The sequence below is a fragment of the Eretmochelys imbricata genome, chromosome 2, assembly GCF_965152235.1.
Source record: "Eretmochelys imbricata isolate rEreImb1 chromosome 2, rEreImb1.hap1, whole genome shotgun sequence".
Lineage (NCBI taxonomy): Eukaryota > Metazoa > Chordata > Testudines > Cheloniidae > Eretmochelys > Eretmochelys imbricata.
In genome coordinates, this window is record NC_135573.1 from 22,347,429 (window position 1) to 22,370,875 (window position 23,447).

The 23,447-nt window shown below is 44.3% G+C and overlaps 1 protein-coding gene across 1 annotated transcript in view; it reads left to right on the top strand.

The window, feature by feature from the left end:
* ANXA13 (annexin A13) overlaps window positions 1-18,701 on the top strand; it is a 65,158-nt gene extending 46,457 nt beyond the window's left edge. The window contains exons 3-11 of the mRNA XM_077809823.1: window positions 8,245-8,339; window positions 10,095-10,265; window positions 11,283-11,316; window positions 11,410-11,489; window positions 13,564-13,632; window positions 13,870-13,971; window positions 16,474-16,549; window positions 17,227-17,339; window positions 18,521-18,701. Coding sequence (XP_077665949.1) covers window positions 8,245-8,339; window positions 10,095-10,265; window positions 11,283-11,316; window positions 11,410-11,489; window positions 13,564-13,632; window positions 13,870-13,971; window positions 16,474-16,549; window positions 17,227-17,339; window positions 18,521-18,640 — 860 coding nt within the window. The 3' untranslated portion in view covers window positions 18,641-18,701. The remainder of the gene's footprint in view (window positions 1-8,244; window positions 8,340-10,094; window positions 10,266-11,282; window positions 11,317-11,409; window positions 11,490-13,563; window positions 13,633-13,869; window positions 13,972-16,473; window positions 16,550-17,226; window positions 17,340-18,520) is intronic.
* Window positions 18,702-23,447: the final 4,746 nt, after the last annotated feature.

The following is a 23,447-nucleotide window of genomic DNA, read 5'->3' on the forward strand; positions in this document are numbered from 1 at the left end:
CACAGTATGATATATTATATTAGCTTGGGGGGAAATAATCTTAATCGTCATTAGCTACATATGAATCATTACTACACCCCAAGGTGCTTGTGGATCTAATACTGATGACTAGTAAAATCACTGGCTAATCAATACATATTTACCCCACAAGTGTTCTCACCTCATTACAGTAAGGGTCCAATCCTCAGAAAGATCCTGAGCACCTCCTACAAGGTGCTGAACACCCCTCCTTTCCACTGAAGTCTACAGGAGCTCAGGGCACTTGGCACCTCACAGAATTGGATCTTCACTGTGCCCATTATTCCTGGTGTGTTAACTTCATGACTTAACCCCAAAGGAGCAGAAAGAACATGGCATTTATTCACTGCAACTGATCTGTCAAACTGTCAGTAACAATAACAGGAATAGTGAACTCTCATTGTTCAGAGCCGGCATTAGGGGGAGGCTACAAAGGCAGTTATCTAGGACACCTGAATATTAGGGGCTGCTCTTGCCTGGCCAACCCCGCAGCCACAACAGCTTCACTAGGAAGTGCCCCGTTAAAAGCACACTCCCACTCCTGCAGGTTGCAGTGGCAATGAGCACTAAAACATCTATCCCCAGATCTGGCCTGGTGTTCAGATTTTCCACAAGGGATAGCTGAAAAGCGGGGATATACACTTGTCCTGTACTGACATATGCATTCAGCGTCTACATGCTGAGATGGAAATGAGTTCAATGCTAAGCATGTGACAAGAGACAACAGGTAGATAGAGATGGGGAAGCAAACAATGAGACAATATTGGTCAGTGTGATACACTGCGCTCTCAGCACACCTGACGTATAATCTGAAAAAGAATCCCCTTAGTGTCCTAAAGACATCTTATCTAGGTCCATCCGGTTCATACTTACCTACACCCTAGGATGTGCATTACACATGCAGGCCACCTGGCTTGAAATGGTCCACCACATTGCATCACACAAGGAGTTAATATGATGTGTAGCAACTATCCATCTTGAAAGACAATGGTGTAAGCATAAAAGCAGTTCAGTTAATGGGTATCTTGCTGCAGCATTACGAGGGGCTAAAAAGTCCAATTCTCCAGTGACAGTCCTTGCCACAATAGTGCAGGCATAAGGCGCAGGGAAAGAGGATGAAGCTAGTGCACTGCTAGCTCTCGAGGCTTGCTGCACTTTAGTTTTCGCTTTCCTCCCTCTATCAATCATCTCTCTTCAGCCTCTTTGACTCCCTGGTGCAGCATAGCCCGCCAGGGTGTCCGGTTGCTAGCTGCATCTTCCCAGGTTGCAGTTTCAATGTTGAAAGTTGTCAAGACCCTCTTGCAAACATCTTTGTACCTAAGCCAAAGTCGGCCCAGTGGCCTTGTAGCATCCACAAGTTCTCTATGCAGGAGATTTTTTGGAATGTGTCCATTTTCCCTTCCGGTGCAGATAACCAAGCCAACGGAGATGTCTTTGTTTGAGAGCAGTGATAAGACTTAGCAATTTTGCTTTCTCAAGTACTTCAGGGCCAGGAATTTTGGTTTCCCACTTGATATTTAGACTACGCATGTGCATTAAACGTGCAGGCCACATGGCTGGAAATTGTCCACTACATTGTAGCACACAAGGAGTCAGCATGATACCTCTCCAGTTACATCATTAGAGCTAACATCTAGGATGGTAGAGTTAAATCTTTAAGGTCATTCCTGTCATCAAGCTGCCTCAGGAGATCCTTTTAGCTGCTCTAAGATAATGTCATTGGTACAGGCAAATCTTTCTGACAGATGGGCTGCACAGCAATTACACGTGGGCGGGTGGATTCTCACTGACACTTAGGCCTCTTTGTGCCGCTCTGGCAGTATAAAGGGGCCTAGTGTAAATGAGAAATTAGCCGTCAGACACTGACCCACAGCTGTTTGTCTCTTCCACCAACACATTGGATTGCTGGCTCTTTCCTTGTACCACACATTGTAACTCTCTCCCCTCATTCCCATCTGGAGTGAAATACTTCACTGTTATCACCTCTTTGCACCGTGTTTGCCTCTCCTTGTCTCTGCCCCTAGCATTGTACACTAACAGTTGGAGCCAGGGGATTGTCAGCGTGGACACTACACTGTGGCCCAGTTTCCATACAAGGAGTCACGCCTAAAGAATTTCAGTTACAGAATCCACGTTGTGCTAGGCAATAGGTGGCCTGAAGTGTGACTTTGGCCATTGTGATGGAATATATTGCTGTATTCACACCTACACACTATTGTAATAATCTTTGTACAAAGTACACCTTGTGAGGTATCCTTTACACCAGTGTTTCCCAACCGGTGTGCCGCAGCACACTGGTGTGCCGTCAGGCTCGAACAGGTGTGCCGTGGAATTTTTTGAAAAACAACATGCAGAGTGGGGGCGGGGTAGGGGGAAGGAAGGTGGGAGGAAGACACCTTCTGATTGGCCGACAGCCTCACTGCCCCACCTCCTCCATGGGTAGAGCAACCAATCGAAGCTCGATCTCCCTCTCCTCCCCACAGCCCTTCCGTGAGCACCGGATTGGCTCCTCTGCCCCTCCCCTTCCCTCCTGCAGCCGCCAGCTAGGGGTGGGGGGAAGAGCCTGTAGGGGGAGCAGGGACCCTGCTGCAGCCCCCCAGGGTTGGGAGGTGGGAAGAACCTCAGGAGAAGCAGATGTGAGAGGGGAGGAGCTGAACTGGGAAGTGGGAGCGGGGTGTAAGGTGGGGAAGCTGGGAAGGCAGAACTGGTGGGGGCTGGGTAGGAGTGGGGCAGAATTGAGATGAGGTGAGGGCTGGATTGGTGGAGGATAGGGACAGAACTGATGGGGCAGGGGCGCCATTTAAGGAGAGTGGGGGAACACCTGCCCACCTGCATGAGTAGAGATGGGAGGGCATGGGGGGCATTGCTCCCCAAACTGGATACATCACAGAGGTGATGCGTGGGCGTGGCAGATTTCTGCCTTCCATTTCAATGTTCACCAGGGGAAGGAGACCAAAGCCCTGAGGTAAGTGGGGAAGTGGGATACTGGGAGGAAGCATGACCAGGAGCACATGAGAAGGGAGAGCTCCTGCCTCATACTGAGAAAGAGGGATGATCAGCAAGTTATCTCAAGTGCCTATACACAAATGCAAGAAGCCTGGGAAACAAGCAGGGAGAACTGGAAGTCCTGGCACAGTCAAGGAATTATGATGTGATTGGAATAACAGAGACTTGGTGGGATAACTCCCATGACTGGAGTACTGTCATGGATGGATATAAACTGTTCAGGAAGGACAGGCAGGGCAGAAAAGGTGGGGGAGTTGCATTGTATGTAAGGGAGCAGTATGACTGCTCAGAGCTCAAGTATGAAACTGCAGAAAAACCTGAGAGTCTCTGGATTAAGTTTAGAAGTGTGAGCAACAAGGGTGATGTCGTGGTGGAAGTCTGCTATAGACCACCGGACCAGGGGGATGAGGTGGACGAGGCTTTCTTCCGGCAACTCACGGAAGTTACTAGATCGCAGGCCCTGGTTCTCATGGGAGACTTCAATCACCCTGATATCTGCTGGAAGAGCAATACAGTAGTGTACAGACAATCCAGGAAGTTTTTGGAAAGTGTAGGGGACAATTTCCTGGTGCAAGTGCTGGAGGAATCAACTAGGGGCAGAGCTCTTCTTGACCTGCTGCTCACAAACCGGGAAGAATTAATAGGGGAAGAAAAAGTGGATGGGAACCTGGGAGGCAGTGACCATGAGATGGTCGAGTTCAGGATTCTGACACAGGGAAGAAAGGAGAGCAGCAGAATACAGACCCTGGACTTCAGAAAAGCAGACTTTGACTCCCTCAGAGAACTGATGGGCAGGATCCCCTGGGAGAATAACATGAGGGGGAAAGGAGTCCAGGAGAGCTGGCTGTATTTTAAACAATCCTTATTGAGGTTACAGGGACAAACCATCCCGATGTGTAGAAAGAATAGTAAATATAGCAGGCACCAGCTTGGCTTAACAGTGAAATCCTTTCTGATCTTAAACACAAAAAAGAAACTGACAAGAAGTGGAAGATTGGACAAATGACCAGGGAAGAACATAAAAATATTGCTCGGGCATGCAGGAGTGAAATCAGGAAGGCCAAATCACACCTGGAGGTGCAGCTAGCAAGAGATGTTAAGAGTAACAAGAAGGGTTTCTTCAGGTATGTTAGCAACAAGAAGAAAGTCAAGGAAAGGGTGGGCCCCTTACTGAATGAGGGAGGCAACCTAGTGACAGAGGATGTGGAAAAAGCTAATGTACTCAATGCTTTTTTTGCCTCTGTCTTCACGAACAAGGTCAGCTACCAGACTACTGCACTGGGCAGCACAGCATGGGGAGGTGACCAGCCCTCTGTGGAGAAAGAAGTGGTTCAGGACTATTTAGAAAAGCTGGACGAGCACAAATCCATGGGGCCGGATGCGCTGCATCCGAGAGTGCTAAAGGAGTTGGCGGATGTGATTGCAGAGCCATTGGCCATTATTTTTGAAAACTCATGGCGATCGGGGGAAGTCCCGGACGACTGGAAAAAGGCTAATGTAGTGCCCATCTTTAAAAAAGGGAAGAAGGAGGATCCTGGGAACTACAGGCCAGTCAGCCTCACCTCAGTCCCTGGAAAAATCATGGAGCAGGTCCTCAAGGAATCAATTCTGAAGCACTTAGAGGAGAGGAAAGTGATCAGGAACAGTCAGCATGGATTCACCAAGGGCAAGTCATGCCTGACTAACCTAATTGCCTTCTATGATGAGATAACTGGCTCTGTAGATGAGGGGAAAGCAGTGGCCGTGTTGTTCCTTGACTTTAGCAAAGCTTTTTACACAGTCTCCCACAGTATTCTTGCCAGCAAGTTAAAGAAGTATGGGCTGGATGAATGGACTATAAGGTGAATAGAAAGTTGGCTAGATTGTCGGGCTCAACGGGTAGTGATCAATGGCTCCATGTCTAGTTGGCAGCCGGTGTCAAGTGGAGTGCCCCAAGGGTCGGTCCTCAGGCCGGTTTTGTTCAATATCTTCATAAATGATCTGGAGGATGGTGTGGATTGCACCCTCAGCAATTTTGCAGATGACACTAAACTGGGAGGAGAAGTATATATGCTGGAGGGTAGGGATAGGATACAGAGGGACCTAGACAAATTAGAGGATTGCGCCAAAAGAAATCTGATGAGGTTCAACAAGGACAAGTGCAGAGTCCTGCACTTAGGACGGAAGAATCCCATGCACCGCTACAGACTAGGGACTGAATGGCTCGGCAGCAGTTCTGCAGAAAAGGATGTAGGGATTACAGTGAACAAGGAGGAGGATATGAGTCAACAGTGTGCCCTTGTTGCCAAGAAGGCCAATGGCATTTTGTGCTGTATAAGTAGGGGCATTGCCAGCAGATCGAGGGATGTGATTGTTCCCCTCTATTCGACATTGGTGAGGCCCCATCTGGAGTACTGTGTCCAGTTTTGGGCCCCACACTACAAGAAGGATGTGGAAAAATTGGAAAGAGTCCAGCAGAGGGCAACAAAAATGATTAGGGGACAGGAACACATGACTTATGAGGAGAGGCTGAGGGAACTGGGATTGTTTAGTCTGCAGAAGAGAAGAATGAGGGGGGATATGATAGCTGCTTTCAACTACCTGAAAGGGGGTTCCAAAGAGGATGGATCTAGACTGTTCTCAGTGGTAGCAGATGACAGAACGAGGAGTAATGGTCTCAAGTTGCAGTGGGGGAGGCTTAGGTTGGATATTAGGAAAAACTTTTTCACTAGGAGGGTGGTGAAACACTGGAATGCGTTACCTAGGGAAGTGGTGGAATCTCCTTCCTTAGAAGTTTTTAAGGTCAGGCTTGACAAAGCCCTGTCTGGGATGATTTAGTTGGGGATTGGTCCTGCTTTGGCAGGGGATTGCACTAGATGACCTCCTGAGGTCCCTTCCAACCCTGATATTCTATGATTTGGCCCTGCTCCCTCCCCAGGCCCAGGCCGGCCAGGGCCCCTTAAGGGGGCATGGAGGAACATTCAGGAGCAGGGGGTGAGTAGTGACACCAGGCGTTCTGTGCATCCAGACCAGTTTCCCCATGTGAGCTGGGTAATGGCCACCCACCCTCCAGGCTCAGGTATGTCCTCCTCAATGCCCATGAACCACTGGGTGCCAGTGGCCATGGTGACTGTGTAGGACGGCATGGCCTGGGCTGGTGCGCACATGCTCACAAGGAGTGGAGCTGTCTCCACTACGCCAACAAAGGACTGAGCGCATGGCTGAGCCCCGCAGCAGCAGCACCTCCTCAGACACAGCCCCTCCCTGCGCCTTGAGCTACACCCGTGCCGGCACACAGGCCCTAGCTACACCCCTGCCTGCACCCTGAGCTACCCCTCTCTGCACACAGCTTCTAGCTAGCCCCTGCACCCTGAACTACCCTCCTTTCTCTACACAGCCCCTAGTTACCCACTCCCTGCACCTTGAGCTACACCCTCCCAGCACACAGCCCTTGCCAGCTGTGAATGGTAAGGCTGGTAAACAGCTTAAACCGAGGCGATAAGAGGGCAAGTTCATCTGGAGATATGGTGGTGTGTCTCAAAATAATTAAAGGTATCACGGTATGCGGCAGCAGAGAAAAGGTTGAGAACCATTGATTTAAACACTCAGAATTTGCTGGTCGGTATCGTCCTGATAAAACGTGTGGCAATATGGTTTGTGAAGTTATAAAATTCCCCTGTCTGGTGGGTTATTAATACATGTTCCAAGCCTCACAGCCCTGCCAAAACAGAAGTTAGCAAACAGGTCTGTCCTAACAAGGGAATATGTGCTTTGCTTAATTTTCATTTAAGCAGTAAACACAGTCATCAGGCAGGGAGGGAAACAAAGAAAGCTCAAACCGGTGAGAAAAAAACAGCAGGGAACATCCTTCCACATAGACTCTTTGTCTCCTAGTGCCCAGCTGGAAATGTTTTTCAAGAGGGGAACTGAAACTATAAAAAGGAGGGACAAACACTCCAAGGAACCCCCCTCTCTCGCTGGGCTCATCACATTCACTGCACCTAAAGAGACAAAGTAAGCAGTCATTGGATTCTGGGGGAAAGGTCCTAACCCACAGTGCTTGGTCAGTAAGACTGCTGAAAGCATGTGGCGAGAAACTTTGCTTGAATCTGATATAGTTTAAGTTAGGCATTAGTAAGTGTCAGACTAGATGATCATAATGGTCCCTTCTGACCTTGATACCTATGAATCTTTATTTTTCTTGTATGCCTCATTAATTGTACTCACTTAAAATCTTTCTCTTTGTAGTAAATACACTTGTTTTACTGTTTCAGACAATCCAGTGTGTTTAAATTGAAGTGTCTGAATAACTACTTGAGATAATAAACCTGCATATTATTCCCTTAAAGGAATAATGAACTTAAAATATTTGCACTGTCCAGGAGAGGGCTGGGGCAGGCAGTACAAGGTATAGTTCCCTGGGGGGAAATCTGGGGCTGGGGGTTTGTTAGGGTCATCCTGCAGTATAACCAAGACTGCTGAGAGCCAGATTGTAACCCAGGTGTGACTGGCAGGCTGCAGTTACACATACTCAGGGTGTGGCTTGCATGGTGGAAGACTGTTTATGAGTGGCCCAGGTGGGAGCTCCTTCAACAAGGCATTGTAAGACACCCAAGGTTGCAAGGCCAGGGTGACACAGCCCCGCCTGATCTGGACTGTACCCTGGTATGTCATAGCCATCTGTGATCAAAGTAACTAAGGGAGCAAGAATCAACATTGTTATACACCAGTTCGTGCTCCTGCTGAAGACAGTGAGTGTTTTCCAATTATCTTCAATAGGTTAACTTCCCACGGAACGTGCCATACTGGGTCAGACTATTGGCACACTTGTGTTCTGCTGCCAGAGGTAGTCAGTATCTGATCCTTCAAAGGAGGCTAACTTCCAAATCCTAACAGATAACACACCTGGCTAGCTATTCAGTGGTACACAGGGTGGAATTTCTTCTTGATCCCTGATGAGCTTATTCCTTGAAACATGCGATTTGGTTCCCTAATGATATCTTAGCTTTATGTGGCATTGGTTTGGGTGCACTTTCTCTTTATGTTCTGGCTGCAGACTAAAAGTAACTTTTTTTAAATGGTACATGCTAGAAAAGCTATCGTTGACACCAACTGATGTTCTGAAACTAATTTTCTACTAATTTGAAGGGAGAGTTCTTGATCCTCTTTTCCTCTCCCAGCAGAAATGAAATCTGCTGGCAGTTTCTGAATGATTTCCTCGTCTACATTAATATTTTTTAGGAACAGATGAAACAGCAATTATTGAAATCCTATCAAATCGATCATCAGACCAGAGGCAACAAGTAAAACAGAAGTACAAGACCATGTATAGCAAGGTATTTCAAAAGAAATGGCCCTGTTGTTTTAAACAAAGTGCTCTTTAGAAATGTGCCCCCGCATTTCCCCACTTCTGATAATGCCATGTGTCTGACAGTTTTTAAAAGACACAGAATCAGGAAGTTAGTTTCCGATGAAAGAATTACTGTCACTTAACATATTGATTCTATTAATCATCCTGGGCCTTACAGATAGCTTGGTAAATGGAACTCAGTAGAGCTGATTGAAATTTGGAATTTCTCTTCCTTGGGAGATTCTGAGCTTTCAAAATAGGTTTTCATTCCAATTTGGGATGAAAGGGCAAAATCTGAGAATTTTTCACAAAGTGAGATATTCCAAAAATATTTTGTTTTGATAAGGGAAAAATGTTCTGTTTCAACTTTATCATTTCAATTTTTTATATTGTATTATACATTATAATTTAATAACCTAAAAGACAAACATTTCACTTTTTTCAAAACACTATGTTTCAACTTTATTTAAACATTTTGATAATTTCCCCAGGAAATATTTTGATGAAATCAATACATTTCCACAACATTTTTCAATTTCATCTCATCAGCATTTTCCAACAGAAAACTGTTTGGTTGGAAAATTTTCTACCAGCTCTAGAAAACTGCATTTACTAATTTGAAGTATTTTTATCAAATTCAGTAGAGCCAGACATTTATACTCAAATTCCAGAGCCTTTAAAACATTTTCATTTTTGTTTGCCTCCCCTGCAGTGAGAAAGAATGCCTGAACCAAGGGTAAAGGTAGTTGATATAGCAACAGAAATTTCCTAATGTAAATTCAGAGGGACAATTCTGATATAATTTACGCCAGTTTTACATCAGTGTAATTATATTGACTTCAATGGATTTACTGCTGATATATACCAGCCTGAGACGAAAATCTGACCTACAGATTGCCAATAAAGTTCAAAAGGTCAGAAATCTGTTTTGGTACTTGTCTTCTGAAAGGAAAGACTCAATGCCTGAGTAATATTTAATATAAGAAAAATAAAAGCTTTCAAAACACCTGTTTTAGGCATAGGGTCAAATCCTGCAGGCCTTATACTTAATTTGTAATTGATTGGAGCTAGTTGCAGATTAGGTCACTAATCAACGTCAGTAAGGGTGGCAGTATTGGGCCCAAAATCCTTCAACAGGCAAACCCAATAGTGAGCGCAATAAGAATTTTGCCTGCGTAAGGATTGCAGGATTTGTATTGTATTTGTATTGTAATGAGTATTTGAAGCAGCATATGTCAGAGAACTGAGCCAAAGGGTCTGAAACGACCAATTTGAGACATCACAGTTACAGTGGCACTGATATTAGGAATTTCTGACTTATTTCCAACCAAAGGACACAACTTTTGGGTGTTATCACCCTTAACAACCATACACAGTAATAATACCTTGCTCTTGCCTATATAGCACGAGCCTCTTGAGACAGTGGATCAAGTAGTCCCAGCTCACCTTCTCAAGGCACTGGGGTGCCTGGTGGTTTGCACTGAGATAAGTCTATTGACATCAATAGAGGGACTCCTGATGTACATTGGTGTCAATGAGAGAAGAACCAGGCCCATAGATTTAAAGATATTTTTCCCTTTTTTCTGAACTGAATTTTTGGAAGACTTCCTTTAGCACAGGAAATGTTAACAACTCCGTAGACTTAACACAAATAATTAATAAACAATAGTAAACATTACCTCTCAATTCTTCTGGGTAGATTTTCTGCGCTATGAATTAACTTTCTGGGCTACTTCCTTAGGATTTGGAAGAGGTACTGAAAGGAGAACTAAGTGGGAATTTTGAAAAGACAGCATTGGCTCTGTTGGATCGTCCATGTGAATATGATGCCCGAGAGCTTCGGAAAGCAATGAAAGGTGCAGGAACGGATGAATTGGTGCTGATTGAGATTCTTTGCACCAGGGTCAATAAGGTTCGTGGGTGTTTAGCCGTTATTATACATCTTCCTTGCTGTACTGCTCTGACTAGTGCGCACGTCACCCCTGCCCTCTAGAAGAAGGTATGTCAGAACTGCTCAAGTGAGTGGAGTATGTCTCCCTCTAGAAGCTGCAGACAAAAGGCTATCAGCCCCCTCAGACTGGAGTCAGGAGCATTTTTTAAGGAACTGACCATAATAGTCAGGCCATTTGTCATGTTATAAATTGGACAGTCCTCTTTTGGGGTGGTTTGTCCCCCAACCAGTACTGCAAGAAAAACGCAGGTGGTTATGTCTGATATTTTAAGGGGGATGAATTTTGAAGAGTGTGCCATTCTGCCCCTGCCAGCATGACCTTACACACCACACATGTAAGGTCACACCGGGAGGCGGGGAGGGGGTATCTCACCTGCAGGGGCGGGCCCATGCCATTCCTAGAAGTACCAGAATGTCTGGTATTCTGGGACTGCGTGAGAGGGCACCCTAGACCCAAATGCTATGTAGATAAAGAACATCATAGTCACATCAGAAAGTTCCCTCCCACCCCTCCAGCACCCACCTCCCTCAGAATATGAGTGGGCTTTGGAGAGATGCAGAGAGGGACAGATGCCGGGGGGTGCATCATACATCACGACACATGACAACATTTATACCTGTTTAAGGGAGTGTGAAGAGACTTTTGCATCACTGCAGCAGTTCAAAGGGCATTTAGGCCAGTGCAACTCAGGAAAGTGATCCTCAGCAATTAAGCATGTGCTTAAATCCCACTGAAATCAAAGAAACACAAAGTTAAGCATGTGTTTAACTGCTGTCCTGAATAGGAATGGATTTAAGCATGTACTTCCTGAACTTGGATCTTAGTGGAGACTGAGAATCTGACCTATTACATATCTCCCACTAAATGTCATCATTCTATCTGGGGTCTAATCCCAGGAACACCACTGTGGTATCTGAAGATGTCAAGTCACATGGGCATGTTACTGACCTGATTTTTTGTTTGTTTGCTTATCCCAGCAAATTGTAGACATAAAGGATGCATACAAAAGGCGTAAGTGATATTTTATATAAAATACCCTCGTTTAAAGAAAATATCTCACCCTTTAGCAGTGAATAAAATCTTACAGACTTTTTTTCTTAATAGTCTTTGAGCGGGATCTAGAATCTGATGTAAAAAGCGACACAAGTGGCTCCCTAAGAAAGATTCTGGTTTCTGTGCTACAGGTAAGGGTTGGAATATTTCTATTACAAACCTACATGATATAGGCATTTTTTTCTACACCACCTAGATAGTGCAGGTATAATAAATATCTGTTCTGTGCACACAGGCTCTTTACAGCAAAACATCTATACTTACAGCCTTTTAACCAAATCGAGAGTCATAATTAAAGACAAGTGTACAATTCAGGCTGGATGTGACCATGGCTCCAATAACAGCTCAGCCTTGGCTCTTCCTATCTGAGATTTATATACGTATAAAACCTAGGGACACAAAAGAGGATTTGCCCCCAGTCCAGGGAAATTTTATTATTGCACTGTTGTGCTGGGATTTTACTTACTTACCACCTAGTTCTATAGACCATAGCAGTCCTTGGCCATTCTCACAGTTTGCACCCCACCTCTTTTGGTCAAGGGCATATTTTACCATTGATGGTAATTCTCACTAAGAGCTTTTAGATCTTGCATAGTATTATTCCTCCATTGAAGATACTGGATTATTACTACTTTATTTTGTGTATTATGGTTATGCCTAGAGTACCTAACCATGATCAGGGTTGCATTGTACCAGAGACATAATTAGAAACAGTCCCTGCCCCAAAAAGCTTCCAATCTAAACAGATAAGACAGAGAAAGGGTGGGAGGGGCTTGCTATGTTTTTCGATTCACACAGAGCAAACATTATATCAGACAGAATGCTCTTTGATTTAGATTAAGAAAACAAGAAGAAAAGTGAAGTCTCCATGAGAGCTGGACGTGTGTGTGTGTGAGAGAGAGAGAGAGATAGAGAGAGAGAGAATGCACTGAACACAAAACGACTGTCCATCTCTGCAGACAGACAGAGATGAAAAGGTACAGCACACAGGAAGGAAAGGCACAACAGTGGCATAGCTAAATACATGACAGCTACATTCCCGTTCTAGAATGTGGGAAGCCACAATAGTTTTGTTTGACCCCTCTGGGTGTATTTTCAGGGGGGACAAACCAGGGAATATTCATAGATTTGTCCTTGATAGGTGCTACCAGAAATTCCTGTAGAAAATTAAAGCAACGCTAAAAAGGCAGGTGTCAGTGAATGGTTCTGATTGTTAAATAGGGAGGAAGAGTGCAGGGCCACATGACTGTTATTAAGGAATAGAAATGTGACAAAAGCGACATTTCACTGCAGGTATTGGAAATCTTTTTTTAAATTGACTGTTGTGACAGACGTGCCTCCGTATTCCCCTATTCTTGCAAGAAAGTTTCAGCTGTAGGGTTACAAGGCTACATGTTCCTGACAGTCAGGGATCACTTGTGATGCCTCCACTGTACAGCATTGCACAACTGTGTCGGTAAATCATAGGATCTTTTCACCTTCTTCTGAAGCAACAGGTATTGAGTGTTGCAGAAGGCAGGATACTAGCCTTGGTGAACTAGCATCTCTGAAGTAAAGCAAATACTATGGGCTAAATTCTGTCCTGATTTGTACCTTTGAAATCAATGGGATTGCGCAGGGTGCAAGGTAAGCCAAAGTAGAATTTAGCCCTGTGTAATTTGTTGATACAGCACTAGACAATGGCCAGTAGATGGCAGCAAAAAGACTATGAGGAAGCAGCTTGTGAAGGCAAAAAGGAAAACGCTCAATTCTAGTACAGTAGAACCTCATAGTTACAAACACTCGGGAATGGAGGTTGTTTATAGCGCTGAACAAAACGTTATGCTCGTTCTTTCAAAATTTTACAACTGAACATTGACTTAATACAGCTTTGAAACTTTACTATGCAGAAGAAAAATGCTGCTTTTAACCATCTTACTTTAAATGAAGCAAGCACAGAAACAATTTCCTTACCTTGTCAAAACAAAATGTAAACTGTCCCTTTATTTTTTAGTAGTTTACATTTAACACAGTACTGTGCTGTATTTGCTTTATGTTGTTGTTGTTTTTTGTCTCTGCTACTGCCTGATTGTGTACTTCCGGTTCCAAAGGAGGTATGTAGTTGACCAGTCAGTTCGGAACGCTGGTGTTTGTAACTCTGAGATTCTACTGTACAAGAGTAATAAGCATGTATTCTCTTTTTTAACACAATGTCCCTTTCTGTAGGCTAACCGAGATGAAGGACTGGAGATCAATGCAGAGCTCGCTGGGAAAGATGCTAAAGAGCTGTATGAAGTAAGTAAAATAATGGAGAAATCCCCAATTGTCATGGTCTTTATCTGTCTATGGCATTTCTAAGGTGTCAAATGTTGAACAACCCCAAAGACAATGGCATTAAATTGTACCAATAAAATGGCAGGTTGGGAACAGAATTCGGTGCATTGGGTTCACTGCCATGTCTGGTTTTTAAAAATATGAAAAAAAAAAACCCAAACGTTTAAAAACGGTTAATTTTAACATTCAATTTTTGAGGCAGGGGAAGGCTGCTGGGGAACAGACGAATTGGTTTTCAATGTTGTCTTAGCAAAGAGAAACTACATGCAGCTAAGAGCTACCTTTCAAGCTTATGAAAAGGTAAGTTTTGTTGGTTGTTGTTTTTTTTTGTTCTGTGACAGGTATTGTGCAGCTTGGAGCTCAGTGGTAATTTAATGGAATTAATTCACACATTCATAGAATCCAAGGCCAGAAAGGGCCATTCTTATCTAGTCTGACCTCCTGCATAACACTGGCCATAGAACATCCCCAAAATAATTCCTAAAGCAGATCTACTTACAATTGGAACATATGATTCTTTATTTGTACTTTTAAGGAGGGGTCAGACATTCTAAACATCTAGCAATATATGTATAGGGCCAGCTCTTCAAATGCTGTAATGAATGGTCTACATCAATTTGCACCAGTTGAGGATCTGCCCCATAATATCCAGCAAAATAAGTTTTTGATTGTTGTCCTGTCTTTCCCCAACCCCATGAATAACAGAGAGGGTGACCTTTCCCCAGTTACACTGCAAAGATTCAGCATTGCACAGCTAATAGGCCCCTGGCCAAAGACCTTGAGGTTCTCACTTTCTGCTCCTCTCCTCCACTGAAGCAGAGATCTGATGGGTGGGAATCTATGTCTCTCATCCTGATCCTCCAGTCTCAATGAAAGTCTCAATGGGAAGGCCTCTTGAATCTAGCTCTTGCTGTTCTCCCATGCAAAAAAATGGACCTCTTTTCACTAGAGGCTTCCAATTTTTCTGGAATTAAGCCCATGGAGCCTGAAAAATAATTAGGAAGAGAATAAGGACAATGTAGGAGAAGGTAAGATGGTATGTCCTGCTTGTGACTAAGTGGATGCACTTTTCTCTCAAAATATGTAAATTAGAGAGGGCCCAAACAAAACCCCAAGATGCACACACCTGAACTTTGGGAATGTTTGGAGCTAAACTTTGCAGCTTAGTCCCATCTGAAATATAAACAGCTCTTGCTGAAAACATAACAGCTCCATCCCGGCTACTGAAATGAAGAGCCAAAAACCAAAACCCTGTTGAGTGTGTTGGAGGCCTATGTAATGTTATAAATGAAATTCAGGTTTGTTTAAACAAAGTTCATAGCTATTTACAAGGCAGGGAGTTAAGATAAAATGCATTAGGTTGAGAATTAGTTTAACAATGAGAAGCAGTAGGCTGGGGAATCATCTCCCATAGGAAGTGGTAGAAACTCTGTCACTTGCAGTATTTAAAACTGGACTGGACAAAACACTCCAGAACACACTAGACAGAACTCTCTGGCTCTGGCTGGAGGATGGACAAGATGACATTTCCCATTAGGGAGGACCATTTTATGATTCTCTGTTTCTTTATATAAATTCTTAAAAAGAAATGTCACTGTGTTTTGATGCCTGAACATGATTGCCTTAAGGTGAGAACTTGCATTTATTTACCTTCCTAAACTTGTTCTGTGTTCAGCAGATGATTAGAACTATTGAATCTCTTGATGAGGGGGAAAATCTAGTAAGGCATTGTTGGAAATATATTCACAACTTACTCCAAACTTTTGTTTGTGGCTAGAGAGGCCAAAGCCAGAACCATTTATCTACACACATGTACACATAAACACTACCCAAACTCTGGCAGTTTCAATAAATGAGCCTCAAATCTGAAATCCCCTGAATTTCTAAAGCAAAAGCCAAACACGGGTTGTCAAACCCACCTGCATCCTTTCCATCTGTATTTGAAGTTGCGATGGGCCCGAGACTAAAGCCATCTGTCCACATATGAATCCTCTCCATATTTTGATGGGTTTGATTTGCAAGACTAGATTCAAATCAAGCCTGGTTTTGCAGAACTCAAACCCCAAACATTCCCAGTTTTGCCCATCTCTCATTTGAGCAGATATTCCAGAGTGGAAGAATCCTGTCTTGCAAGGCGGAGTCGAGGAAAAATTATCTCATTTTTTACAAATAGAAGATTTTTTTTATTCATAAAAATTAGAACAGATTTTAACTTCAAAATATTTTCCCCTTCCCTGCCCGACTGTCTCCTCCCTACAGTGTGGTACAAAACCCAGGCAAAACGGAGACCCTTCTAAACTACATTTACCCAAAGAAAATAAGTTACAACCCACCAAAATCTACCTTGACTGTCTGGACCTATCCAAGTCTTTGGTGGGACAGAGGAGGTGCGAACAGTCTCTCTCAATTGGAGGTCTCCCCAAGAAGAAGTCATGAGATGATTCACTACAACACCTACTGCAAATGTTTCAGTTACCTTTAAGGATGCACGTTACATATTCTGAGTCAGCTGAATTAAATCGGTATAGTTCTATCAATGTCAATGGAGCCAGGAAGAGTTACACCAGCTGAGGATCTGGTCCTTTGAGACGGAGTGAGACCCTTGCCCGCCATGGGGATTAAAGTAGTTAAAAGCTTACTCCCTAAAGTCAAAGAAGGTATCAATATGATCTAAATCAGTCTTTTGCCATGTTAAAAGCCATGTGATCAGAAACAGGAGTGGCTCAGTGCTGTTCTTATCACTAGAGGGATAGATTACTGCACAAACAGAAGCTATAATTAATTTTTTCATTATCTCTTTAGCTGAAGGGGAGAGACATTGAAGATGCCATTAAAAGTGAAACATCTGGAGATTTGGAGAAGGCCTTTCTCACTCTTGGTAAAAAGAAAGTCTATAGCTTTTCTCTCTAGTTTTCATCCTCACTTGACTTTAGCCATTGGGGTTCTTATGTGTATAAACACAGTGATAATCTGCTTTGTTAGAACTAGGTTGAGACACGGAAAGACCACTGGGGGACAGAACCAATTAATGTTGACTTGCCCCATGTGTCTGTGGGAAGAACCTCCATTAAGCCCCAGCATGAGCTATCTAGATCTTAGGTCTCAGAGCACAGAAGTAAGCCAACGTCATCCCACTCAGGAGTAAATTGGCAGGGAGCAGAATTCCAGACGGGCCAAAAGAACGAAAACCGTGTCCCCATACAATTCGTTTTCATTCTGGAATATAAACATGAACATTTTCAGCCCTTCTGTGCTTGCATTAACATGTTTATTCAATTTTGATATTCATAATTATATAACATGCTCTCTCTGTAGGGCAATACATTCACTTTTAGGCTCCAGTCTGTCACCTGTAATGATATGGGTTGACCCTTGCATCTCTACAGAGCCAGTTGCAGGACTAAGGCCCTACAACAATGCACGTCCAGTTGGGTACTGACATTGGGGATGTCTAGATTTCCATTAAGAGGGCTGTTGTTCTCCTCCTACTGAAGCTACAGTGCAGAATATGAACTGAACAAGGCTCATGAGGTCCCTTTCACTTTTCTTCTTTAGTGAGATGTGCCAGAGATTGCCAAGGCTACTTTGCCACCCGTCTGTATGAGGCAATGAAGGGCGCAGGGACAGAGGAGGAGACTTTGATTCGCATCCTCGTGACTCGGGCTGAGGTAAGATATGCTGGGATCTGAGAGGCCCCAAATCTTCTGGTGGATAAGTGTGAAATTTAGAAGGAATGAATTACAGTAGTAGGATCAGATTCTGTGCTCAGTCAGTTTTGCCATTTAAATTCAACGAAGCTCCATAGACTTCAGTGCTATTACTGTTTTTACACCCATAAAACTGAGAACAGACTCTAGCTTTGATACCAAATCTATTTATTTTTTTTTCAAAGAACGATGCATGAGACACATTAGTAATTGCACAATGGAGCCAAACACATCTAGATTAAAGTTGGCCACCATTATTCAACTGGGAGATAAGTTGTTTGGTCCCAAAGAGCTTTGTTAAAAAAATCCTAATTAAATAACGATAAAGAAGCAGTTCGCAAAGTATGGTCAGTGGAGAGCTAGGGAGTCACATGGTGCAGGCTCTGTCTGTTTCCAGATGGGAAAAACAGGGCAGAGGAGAAGGAGAGAAGAAGATAAGAGTCAAAGCAGACTATGATTAAAGTCTTTTCACAAAGCACAAAACATGCTCAAGACATTTCAGCTCCATAAACAGTGTCTGAACATTACTCTTCCATGTAAGCTGTTGTCGCCACTGTGATGTTAAGTGGTCTTGCATAGGAAGGGAAAAGGTTCATGTGACGGAGAGGCAAAGTGATTTGATGGAGAGGCAAAGTGATTAACCATATGATTGGAATGGTGGGGCTGGAAATTAGTCTCCAGGACACTCTCCCTGTTAAGTTGTGGCCTGACTATGAAAACATTTGAGAACCTCCGTAATAAAGATATGACCCATATCATTGATGCCATCTTTTATGGACTAACATATAACATCTGGTTCTCTGTACTTAGCAACCAGAAAGTTATGTATGACCCAAAAACTATTTATTTTTTTAATTCTATTCCTGGAAATTTCTCCCCCACTCCTTACCACCCATGAGTGTCTTCCAGAGGAGACCGTAACTTGAGCCACTGTGTAAGGGCAGCAGTCAGGATATCAAGTTTGAGCTAAAAGTGCTCCACGGTTTTGAACCTACTCCTTCCCCACCAAGGCCCTGGATCCAAATCTGATTAAAATCAATCGGAATCTTCCCACTGACTGCAGTGGGCTTTGGATCAGGACCTAGAAGAGTGAGGTATGGTGCAAAACAGATCCACACTTCTAAAAATTCTTTCCATTTCAGATTGACCTTCAAACAATAAAGGAGAAGTTCCAGAAAATATACAACAAGTCCTTAGCAGAGGCCATCAAATCAGACATCTCTGGGGACTTCAGAAAGCTGCTAGTGGCACTGCTACACTAAGACTGCTGTCACAAAGGGAGAAACATGAGAAGAAGTCACCTTCTTGACCAGCTTCCAAGTAGCATGCAAAAAATGTGGCACTAGCAATAAAAAATCCACACCGTTTATTTTCTTTACAGTGGGGGAACATGTTGCCAGGTAATCCTTGTGTTACCTGGACATGAGGTTCAGGCCAAGCCTATCACACAAAATGTTCTCATGCAATAAAAATGTTTTAAAAAACTAAATCTAAACTGACCTGTCTTCCCATCTTTAACATAAAGAGGGATTTCTAGAATCTTGTCACCGTTTCCCCCAGGGATCTTTGGTGTCTCTAGAGAATTCCAAAGACAATCCCCCTTCCTCCTCTGCTCCTATAACCCACGTCCTAAGCACTCCATATCATGCCATCACACTTTGTGTCAAAATGGACTGAATAGTGCTCCCTTCTGAGCCCATCATCACAGCTGCTTTAACTGCCAGAGAGCTGCCAATGAACAATGCGCATCAGCCTCTGTTCTCAATCCAAAGGGAAGGTGAGAGTGATTTCCCTGTCTGAGCCATGTCTCCCATCAGCATCATCTGCTAAATTATCCCACAAAAGGGCCAAAGAATTGCAGTCCCTGGGCTGAGGGGAGGGCAGGAACTGCACCCTCTGTGCTACGCCATGGAACCTAGCACAGCAAAGTGGGTGAGGAGGAGGTGGGTCCCTGGCCTTGCCCTGCCTCTGTATTGCCCTTGAAGTGGGACTGGCCCGCAAGAAGGAGTGTACTGTACCACATAGAAATGAGCATGCTCCCCATGAGCGTTGAGACGTTCTCCTACTGGAGCTGGACAGCTCTGCACCACCCCCGATGCAGGACTATGCCCTAAACAAATGACTGAGCCTTAGATTAGACATGATGTGGCAGGGAGAATACAGGGGAGAGTCTGGGAAGCCAAGGGATAAGAGTGGCTGATCAGGAAACAGGCTTATGGGGTTTTATGCATGTATCTTGGTCCTGCCTTTTTATTACAATGTACTAACTTCTGAGGACGGTGGAACAAAGTCTATCTCTCTCGATATTTATATCATATTCCCAATAATGGTGTCTGGGCAGCTAGTACAGTACTTAGGCGAGAGCAAGGTCAGTTATGGAAGACTAATTGAAAGGAGGGAGGTGTTTCAAGGAGCAATGTGAGGCTGTATAGTGCGCAGGGCAGGGAGGATGTACCAGTCACAGGAACATTTAACAGCTCTAATACAAGGCCAATTTTTCAAAAGAATTTTTATTTTTATTTGGAGGCAAATTCCTAATCTGAAATCAACCTCAGGCTTCTGTATCCAGCAACTCTCTGAATCGAGAAAGAAAAAGCATAGCGGAGCAGGAGACACGTATCTTAGGCTTGCAGTTGCCTTAGTTCTGTTGTAAGCAGAGCCCTTAGAAAGAAATTAATAATTACTTAGGTGTCCAGGGCTCCCAGGGATCTTTCATCATTCAGAGGTCACATTGTACATCAGATCCACTAAGATCCATGCAGGCAACACTATTTGGATGTTACGGTTTTGTCAAGAGTATAGCAGGCTTCCAATATGAGCATGTAAGAGTTCCGGGGGAGGATTAAGCATCAATGCTAAAATGTTCAGATTTGGGTGCTTACAGGTTCCAGCAGGATCTGGGGATGCTCAGCACTTCTTAAATCAGGTCACTTCTTTAGGTGCCTAAATATGAATTTTAAGTGCCTAATTTTAGGCAGCCCAATTTGCTTTGACCTGAAGACTGTTTCAATTAAGACTAATAGGTCTTTCTTAGAAAATGCATGATAGCTTCTCTCTTAGCCCCTCGCTTTCTGATTAGAGAGATTGGCCTGAAGCAAAATCCAGGGGCCAAACTCCAGATCCAAACTTCCTGGGCCAAATTCTTCAGTTATACAAGTGCAAGGGCAGTGGTGAGACCTATGAAGTTACCCTGGATTCACATTGATGTAACAGAGCAAAATTTGATCTCGGATCTCTATAATGGGTCAATACCCAGGCTTCAAACTCTCACATACTCAGGCGCGCAATATTCAGATCCAAACCTAAATGTTCCAGGTTTCAGAGGTGTTCAAATTTGGCCCATTACACAGCCTGCAAACTCAGAACCAAACCAAGATCCAGATCTGAGGTTTGGATTCATTCCCCACTCTACTTCTAATGAGAGAAAGCAGGTTCTGTGTTGTACATGAATACAAATGGTAGCTGTAGAGTTAGATTGCTATAAAGAATCATTCTTGCTGAGCAGCTATATAGCAAATGAGTAACGCAGTAGTGACATGGGGTATACGGGAGGTGAGAGAGGCGATGTTTCAGTGCTCAGCAGAATCGGATCCTAAGGATAGCTGGACCAGCAAAACAGGAGGAATGCAAGATAGCTGGCAACAAGAAGAGATAAATTGGGTTTTGCAAGACTTGGGTCTGAGGACAAGGGGCAGAAGGTTCAGAACAATTTGGCAAGAGACCAAAGATATATTCTCCTGGAAAGGATAAAAGTGTTGTATTTATCCATGTCATGCCTTTGCAACGGCCTTAGTATTGCATGACCCTATCTGAAGCAAAATGAAGAGCTTTGTCCAACTTTCACATGTGACTGTCCTCCTCCTCCCATGTAGTCATGATGAGTTCCACTTGCCTATGACATTCTTCCAGGTACTCAAGCCCCACCCACTTGTTTATGCAGCTCCATGGCTTCTGGTCACCCTGATGCATAGACCAAGAAGCCAGGAGGTGGAGTTAAAGTACAGCTTTGTAAGCATGATCAGGCAGTTAGGGAATTATTTACTCTCTGCTCCCGGGGCTAGGGTCAGAGGGGACAATGGAGAGGGAATTGGGAATGTTGCTCTGGTTGGGTATATCTGAAAGTGGCACAAAGCCCATTGTCATCTACTTAATGTACACGGTGGGTTGCAGGTCAGATTCTTGTACCAGATATGGACTGAGAGAGATAGATAGAAATGTGTTTTCCATGAGATCCTTTAATGCAGTGGTTCTCAAACTTCAAACTATTACACAACCTCAGGAGCGAGGACCGAAGCCTGAGACCGCTCGAGCCCTGCCACTCCAGATGGGGGTGGACAAAGCCAAAACCCAAGCCCTGCCGCCCTGGGCGGGGGTCCAAAGCCCAAGCCTGAGCCCCAGCACCACAGGCAGGGGGGCCAAAGCCCAAGAGCTTTGGCCCAGCCCATGGGCTTTGGGCTTTGGCCCCGGCCCCCAGCGGTGGGGTTTGAGCTTTGGCCCCGGATAGTGGGGCTTGGGCTTCAGCAAGTCTAATACCAGCCCTGGCGACCCCATTAAAACAGGGTCCCGACCCACAGTTTGAGAACTGCTGCTTTAATGCACTGCCAGGCATGGCTGTCAGAAGAGGTGTTACACACTGCGCCACCTAGTGGATGAACGTATAATACAATTTAACATTCTATTACAGTCATGGAGACCTATTTTGGCTCTCTCACAGGCCTAATGCTGCCTCTGCTTGTTAGGTTAGAGGCTTAGGAACTATGGAGATGAGCACAGAGATAGATGTGATTAGCCTTTGTTTGCTCCTGTATGTCAGTTACTTGATTAATATGTGCCAGGCTGTCACGGGGTCTTTAAGAAGTTACTGCAAGTCACTGTTCGTGCAGTTTTATTGATCCTCTGTGGACATTAGACTGTCTCTCATGAGATTTCCCAATACGTTCACCTTTCTTACTGCTTCCATCTTTCTCTGCCCCAGCTTATAACCCCATGTTGGCAGACCACACTCCCTTGGGGTTGTGCAGCACCTTAAGGCAGGTTGGCCATTTCCCCTGCCCTGAGCCGAAGGACCTAGGCAGCAAGCCTAGCCAGCTCCTGAATGGATGCATGAGGACCCAGCAAAGCCCTCCTCCCACTCAGCCCAACACTGGACCATGTCTGACTCTTACTGTCATCTGCCTGTTTCTTTCTTTTTGTTCTAAAGACCATTCCACTTGCTATTTATCACCTCTCCCAGATCCTTACTAGAGATATTAAATAAGACTGTAAAGTGGAGCTAACACTTCCTGTCTCCCACCCTGCCACCCTGAACCCTGTCTGGTTCAGATTCTAAGATCTCCAGAAAAGGGACTGTCTGTCACTTTGCGTCCGTACAGTACCTAGCACAATGGAGCCCTGAGCTCATCTGGGGGCTTGCAAGCACTGCTGCAGCGCAAATAATAACAAATTAACCCAGTAGACCAAACTGTTCGGCATACAGATTAACTTTCTTTTGCACCTCTCTGCTAACATGCTGTTTTGTATCTTATTTCAATTACACTCCTCAGGGAATGATAACAATGATCACTTCATCTCCTTCAGCAGTGGTGTAAAAGAAGGGGATGACTTCCTCGGGCACAAATGGAGGGGTTACACTGATACCAGTATGTCCTGCACACACCATCCAGACCTATAAACAAGAGGCTTCTGATGCTTTTGTTACAATGGTCCCGTAGTGAGGGCACTAGCCTTGGAGTGACAAAACCCTGGTTCAAATCCCTGTTCTGCCACAAACTTCCTGTGTGACCTTTGTCAAGTCACTTAGTCTCTCTGTGCCTCAGTTCCCCATCTGTAAAATGGGGTAATAGCACTTTGCTACCTCACAAGAGTGTTGTGAATAGATTGTGAGGTGCCAAGGTACCAAAGGACATATAAGCACCAGAGATAGAAATCTGCTTTTTTTTTTCTAAAATGCTTCATGAAAAATCTTTTCTTCACTTTCCTAACAGGAAACCCCAGTCCAAGCAATTGCTGCTAGTTCAGCTGCAGGCTCTGCTCTGCATCCTTTCAAGCTGCAATAGCTAGGACTATGAT